This window comes from Xenopus laevis, chromosome 1L (genome assembly GCF_017654675.1).
Source record: "Xenopus laevis strain J_2021 chromosome 1L, Xenopus_laevis_v10.1, whole genome shotgun sequence".
Taxonomy (NCBI): Eukaryota; Metazoa; Chordata; class Amphibia; order Anura; family Pipidae; genus Xenopus; species Xenopus laevis.
This window is the reverse complement of record NC_054371.1, coordinates 230,781,841-230,788,970: the sequence shown is the minus strand read 5'-3', so window position 1 is coordinate 230,788,970 and position 7,130 is coordinate 230,781,841. Positions and strand designations below refer to the sequence as shown.

The following is a 7,130-nucleotide window of genomic DNA, read 5'->3' as shown; positions in this document are numbered from 1 at the left end:
GAGCACCGGTGCTGGATTCTCTCCCAGCCTAATAACCTGCTGGTTTGTCCTGAGCCGAAAGTGGAGACTCCTGCCATTATTTCATGCACTATACCCTGTAGGCTGTAAAGGGAAAGGGCTTCTTCCACCCAATCCAGTCACTGACTGAAATAACCTGCTGCCCTAGATGCAAAGGAATGAGGTGTATGGAGCCAAATGCCAAGTCCCTTTGTTGTTCTAAGATGGAGCAATGACTGTAATTAAATATTGAGTTATTGAAATGTCCCAACAAACCTTTGTGTCTGTATTACAGGGTCACCACCATAGAAGAGGCAAAGTGGCGGTGAAAGTGGTCAATATCCCATGGGTAACGTATCTTTCTAGTTCCACTTTCCCTCTCTTTCCCTTGTGTGGGACTTATGGGAGCTGAACTCTTTTCTCTTATTGTCCCCCAGGATAAAGGATCCGTCTGGAAAGAACTCCATTTCCTCCAGAAGTTCCATAAGAACATAGTAGTAAGTATAGTAGTAAGTGTTCAGGCACCATAGAAATCTCCACTTGGGGGATCAGAACCTGCTGCTGGAACTACAGTACTAAGGATGCTGGGGATTCTAAACTGACCTCTTCTCTGTTAAAGGAGAAGGAAAGGTAAAAACTAAGTAAGCCTTATCAGAAAGGTCCATCTAAATATACCAGTAATCCCCCAAAGTAGTGCTGCTCTGAGTCGCCTGTCAAAAGAAACACCATTTCTTTCCTTCTATTGTGTACTCATGGGCTTCTGTATCAGACTTCCTGCCTTCAGCTTAAACCTCATTGCCCTGGGCAAGAGCATGCTCAGTTTGCTCCTCTTCCCCTCCCCTCCCCCTCCCTTCTCTACTGTAATCTGAGCCCAGAGCAGGGAGAGACTCAGGCAGGAAGTGATGTCACACCACATTAATACTGCAGCTCCTATCCTAAACAAACAGAGAGTTTCTAGAGCTTTTTACTCAGGTATGGTAAAACATTCTACAGAATAAATATAGCATTCTAGCTTACACTATTGCAGCTAATCTATTGGCAATAAAATGCCTCCGTAGCTTTCCTTCTCCTTTAAGGGCAAAGTCTATATTTATTCTTTCTGGGTGCCACCTGCTTCCTTGTTTCCCAGTGACACTTTGGGCAAATAAAGCCTAAACCTTTTCTTTCTACTGCAGGTAGTCATGCAGTACTGTGGGGGTGACTCCTTGCAGGGCCTCATTGAGAACACGAGGGCCAATCCCTACCTGAGAGCTGGATTGGTTACATCTGTAAGGAGACACTGAAGGGAAGTCCGGCTTAATCCAACTCTGAGCTCCACTAGGATCTGACTTTTCTATTATTGGCTGAATCTCTTCCTTTGGTTGGTTCTATTCCCATGAACATTCCATTCCCGTCTCCATCTCCTCAGGGTCTCAATCATCTACATAAGAACCAGGTCACACACCCGGGTATTAGAGTAGGAACATCATGTTGACGTCCAAAGTCAAACTGAGTAAGTGTAAATATGGACTGAGAGGGATTCATAGTTCAGTCTGTTGCTTCATACAAATAAATTCTCCATCGTTTTTACTTTATCCTATTGGGAAACTGAAATTGTCCTTCATGTGGGTAATCTGTCATTTCAGTTTTGGAATCAGCCAAAGTTCTGTTTAATTAGCCCCCCCCCCCCCGATCAGAACAGACATGAGGAAGCAAAGAAGCTGCTAAAAGATCATTTATTACAGGCTAAACTAAGTATATTAGTGACAATGGCACTTAACGATGATTAGAAATCTATAGGATACAATGTTTCCACTGATCTGTGTGTGATAACAAATAATACAGGCCCATCCCACCCGCTGCTGAGGAGGCGGGGCACCCGCCAGTCATTATGGCAGTAATAAGTCATGGAGACCAATCCACTGGCCACATGTAACATGTATGTCTGACTCACGTCCCACAATTGCCCCCTCCCCTGATCTGGGACTGTTGTAGGGTCTGGAGCCAAAAACCAGACCCCCGACTCTTATACCATTAACATTCAGGTGGAGGAGGGAGATGATCCCATGTGAAATAAATAGCAGCCTCCTGATTGGCTGTTACGGCTCATGTGCAAATTTATCATCAGTTTCACATATTGAAGAAAAAGACCCAGATCTAGGAATGTAGCCCACAAATCCCTGCACCCCCCCCAAATCACACACATTATGGCACATTTAGGGCACAGCGCCCCTTATTAATAGTAGCAATAATAATAATAATAATAATAGCGGGTTTGGGACTCCTTTGAAACACTCCTTTGAAGTTACTGAGGGGAATCATATGAAAGGCAATAGTTTGTTGGGTGCTGAGGATGATGGGAAGTGTAGTTCAGTCAGGGCGGTGGGCGTGGCCAAGCTGTGCATCAGTGCAGGGTAAAGTTCTGAGGTGGAACAGCACAGGGATTAAAGGTTCTGTAACAGTCACATAAATAAGAGGAGTTTATGGGCAGAATTCCCAAGCTCTGTAACCATGGAGACACAGGTAAGATTCCCTTATCAATAAATCATTTACATTAACCGGAATCCTGGAATATTTGCTGGGACACAAGGGGAAGTATCTAAAGATAAATAAATTCCTCTCTGTTAGAGCAGCAGTGACATTCCTGACTGGCACTGGGCATTGCCAACGGGTCTGGCGGCTGTTACAATTGGCACAAAGTAGCCCACTGTGGGGTGGGAAGGGATTTTCCTGCCCCAGTTCAGCTCCCCTCCTCCGTGGAGCGAGTTTCCGACTTTAGCTTGACAAATTCCCGAGCCACCTCATCGTTGGTTCTCTGGGAGAGGATCCGGAGTACAGTGAGACCCGTGTCATCCATGTGGATACGGCGACCCAGGGGGCACCAGCAGGCACAACTGCCCTTATCTACAATGTCTCGTAGTTGCATAACTGCAATGCCCAACACTCGGTCCTCTCTGGCGAAGCAGTAATCCTTCACACTCACCTGCAGCTCATAGCAGTCCGGTCCATCCTCGTTCCCCAGGATGCTGCAAGACACAAGATGGGGGGTCACTACTGGGCATGTGCCTGTCACCCCCCAACTGATACAGAACAGTTACACCCTTATATATTGTACCCCCTCTATGCTATGTAGAAGTGGAACATCCCATTGCCCTGTCGGGTGCAGAAATACTTATATAGGTCTAACTCCCCTCTGTGCTACTTACAAGTGGAATGTCTCGTTGTATTTGGGGGCCCAGTTATTGCTCTTGGATTTGGTGGTGAACTTTCTTTTCTTGTCACTCTGGTGAGGTCCGATCATTGTCACCTCCACAAACGGTCGGAACATTCCCGTTGTCTGCCACTTTAAGTCATTTGCTGCCACCACTAGAAGTGGAGAGAGAAGAAGGATGAGATGGAATTGCACAAAGACTTGTACTGATTCTATGAACCAAGGTGGGAGTTGGGCCGGGCCTTTTAGTGGGTGATTTGGCCAATCGCAGGTTTAGTAGATCCCTCAGGCAATTCAATCCCAAGAGCTGCAAGGAGTCTACACATGAGGAGCTTCACCAATGTGACTGCACAAGTGATAGAAACGGAATTGTACCTTTCACTGTCACCTTCTGCTCCCCAGTCCCTGGGTGTGTGAACAGATCAATCTGTATGGAAACTTCTCCCACTGGATCTTCCACACCAGAACCTGGAACATAAAGTAAGAACTATCACAGGGCACCAGCAGAACGGTCATCCTATCTCTACTATGGGAAACGAGCAATGAGCTCAGCTGGATCATCATCACTTTGTAGCAGTTTAGTCCATGCTCTTAAACCCTGCGATTAGTTTCTCTACTTACCCCAAAAAGTTGTAGTATAAAAGTATATGTAATAAGGTAAAAATGTATAATTTCACTTGGCATTCTACAAATCCTGCTCCATCTGCCTTCTATACTGGGGCAGATATATATAGTAACTTCTGAGGAACCATCTAGGAGAGGGAATCTAAGCAGGCTTTCCATCGGTGAAGAATGGATGTAGCAATGGTCTATGCAGGGCTTGGATGAGACATGGGTCTATGCTGGACTTGGATAGGGCAAGGGTCTATACTGGGCTTGGATGAGGCAGGGGTCTATGCAGGGCTTGGAAAGGGCAAGGGTCTATGCTAGGCTTGGATGGGGCAAGGGTCTATGCAGTTAATGGATGGGGCAGGGGCCTATGCTGAGCTTCAGGGGAGCTGGAAAGAAAAAGCTCAGAAGAATCTTCTAAGCATATTTGGGTTACGTGCAAATTCATGGCATGAGTGGATAGTCTTCCAACAATGTAAACAATGTGGGTTGCAAGTCTATTTTGCTAAAAGAGGTGCAACTGGACTATATGCATGGTATGTATAGGACTTAGGTAGGAGCAGGAACAATCCAGGGCTTGGGTGGAGCTTGGTGAGTGCATGCAGGTTATTGGGTGGGACTGGAAGTAAGCGGGACTCAGGTTGGAAGCTGTTCAGGGTTCAGATGAGAGAGGGATGTTTTTGGGGCTCAGTTGGAGTTGGTATTTATGTAGGCCTTGGGTGGAGTTTATTGCACCATATACTTCATACTGATGCATCACATACCCTTGTCAGGAAGGATGTCCTCATTAGCCGTATACCTAATACCCTTCCCATCATGCACTGAGCCATGACACAAACAGAAAGCAAGAGAAGAGGAAGAAAAACAATTACAATAACAGATGCAGGGCAAGTGAACACAGAAGGACCATAAAATATAAGAAGATAAGAATACAAGATATAAGAACATATGGTGGGTCCATGGTTGGACTTGTACAATAATAATAATGAATGTAAAGAAATACACAATGCCCGACTGTATAGTTCTTTGAAGGAATAAAAAGAAACAAGAGCCACACTGAATATGGATTGTGGGTTTGTCATTTGTGTAAAAAAAACAAATAAAAAAACAGGTTTCCCTCTGGTCAGTAGGGGGAGCTATTGCACAACAATGCGAGGGATTCTGCAGAGCTCAGATGGAGGAGCAGCGCGGGAGCTGACACTTACCCTGTGACGTCTGTGTTTGCACAAATGTTTTGATGAGTGTGTCTGTGGTCTGTGTGTATAAGGACAAGGCGTAACGGAGCGACTGTAACTCAGAGCTTTTCTCCAGAAAGGTCTTCTTCAGGCCATTGCCACCAGCGTGGAAATATTGCTGGAGGGAGAGAAAGATAAGGCTGTCACTGACAAAAGAGTGCAAGCTCTTGTACTGAATATGTGCAGAGTTGCACTACAACCTACCTTGATGGTATCGAGAGCGAGGTCCATGACAGCACACTGCTTGGGAGTCAGGCTGCGGGTCTCTTCTCTCACCATGTGATCCTGGGACAACAAACGGGCAATAAAGTCAGTAACTGGGCATCACATTGTGTATATGGACACTTCCAACTCTGCCGTGTCTGAGACGCCCTCCAGGGCATCCCACCATTCATATGCTCAAGGCCTACTGATGAGACCGGTCTGAGATGCACTCCAGTGCATCAACACCAACTCAACAGTCTTATGTGATAGACCCTCTACTTCCTCAGCTATTTACAAAGCCATATCCAACTCAACAGCAAGTGTCTGTAGAGAGAACTTCTAATGCATGAAACCATTCGTATCTCTGAGCCTCACTAGTCCAACCAACTATCCATATTGTCAACTCCAAGAGAAGAGACATGACGGAGAGACCTCCCAGTGCATCCAGCCATTGATATACCAACTAAAGAGTGGTGTTGGGGAGATCAAACTGTTCCAAAGGCCCTCTTCTGATTTATTGGATTTAAATATAGAATATTCTACTTTTTTTATGGCCAACTGTGAGAGACCTCCCAAGGCATTGAGCATTCATATGTCCAACTGCAACAGATGTGTCTGACAAAGCGATCATTACATCAAAGTATTTAAATGGGCAACTCAAATGGGCACGTCTAAGAGACTCTCCACTGAATATACCCACCTATACAGCTTCATGCAATGTTACCCTACAGTACCAACGCTTATGGCCATCTCATCTCATTAACCATGTCTTAGACCCTCCAGAGCATCAACCAACACCTGCAGTCAAACAACCATCAATATCTGTGACCCAATTATGTCCAATCAATAACTATGTCTGTGACAAACTGCTAGCCAATGGAAATGCATGGGATCCATGACTGGGACCATCTGTAACCGGTCAACAAGTGTGTCTGGCAAAGGCTCATGGGTATAACCAACACCAAAGTATCCAATAACTATCCCAGTGTTACCAGGGAAACCTCATGGGTATAACCAACACCAAAGTATCCAATAACTACCCCAGCGTTTCACGAGGCACGAGTGCTCCCTTACCCTAGGGCACACCGTACACCATGCATTAATGTAAGTGCAATGAGACGGGTGCCATGTTTGCACCCACCAATTATAAATGAGCCCCTTTATGAGGGAGAAGGAGCTGGATAAACTAAAATAGACCTCTCTTTGTTAAACTGCATGATAATTCCAGACCTATAGACTCTGCAGAACCACAACCACCTACATATTCACCTACCAGCTCAATGGCTTCTGGGAGTTGGAATCCCTGCACCCCAATTAACATGAGATACAAGCTGACGGCACAGACGCTGCTTATGAATAAATAACTTCTTGTGTTTTTAGCCCACGTTCCAGCAATCTCATCCCCTCTGTAACTATTGTGTCTCTCGCAGGCCCAGATCAAAGCTCCGCATGTTCCACTTCAAACGATCAGCGCCGGCCCAGTAATATCTGCCCAGAGCCACTGGCTTTTTCCTTCTCATGTTTCTTATTTACATAACAAGCTTTTCCCTCCTGTGCGGGGAGTGAATATTAAACACTGGGCCAAGCAGGAGGCACACGCAGAACCACTCGGGATCCATTAGAGCAGAGCGTTTGGGATACAGACACACACTGGGTTACTCTAAGAACCACCATCAGGGGGCGCCACAACAGCAGTTCTAATGTGAGGATTTGCTTAGTCGGGGGGAGGCAGCTAGTGTATTGGTTTTATTCTCATATATTGGTTTTATTTTCATATATTGGTTTTATTCTCACGTATTGGTTTTATTCTCATTTATTGGTTTTATTCTCATATATTGGTTTTATTCTCATTTATTGGGCTCTGTGATAGGAAGGTTCTGATTTCACCCCATGTG

At 45.4% G+C, this 7,130-nt stretch overlaps 1 protein-coding gene across 10 annotated transcripts in view; it reads right to left on the bottom strand.

Annotated features, from left to right (window-relative positions):
- Positions 1 to 1,698: 1,698 nt before the first annotated feature.
- The window catches only part of LOC108718947 (protein unc-13 homolog B), a 193,185-nt gene continuing 187,753 nt past the window's right edge, over positions 1,699 to 7,130 (bottom strand). For 6 of the 10 annotated variants that reach the window (XM_041570506.1, XM_041570508.1, XM_041570513.1 and 3 more), the window contains 6 exons: positions 5,236 to 5,316; positions 5,002 to 5,149; positions 4,561 to 4,617; positions 3,563 to 3,655; positions 3,183 to 3,342; positions 1,699 to 3,002 (listed from right to left, as the gene is read on the bottom strand). In XM_041570506.1, the coding sequence (XP_041426440.1) occupies positions 2,717 to 3,002; positions 3,183 to 3,342; positions 3,563 to 3,655; positions 4,561 to 4,617; positions 5,002 to 5,149; positions 5,236 to 5,316 (825 nt within the window). In that variant the 3' untranslated portion in view covers positions 1,699 to 2,716. The remainder of the gene's footprint in view (positions 3,003 to 3,182; positions 3,343 to 3,562; positions 3,656 to 4,560; positions 4,618 to 5,001; positions 5,150 to 5,235; positions 5,317 to 7,130) is intronic. The other 4 variants (XM_041570519.1, XM_018267488.2, XM_041570501.1 and 1 more) reach the window with 1 other exon arrangement.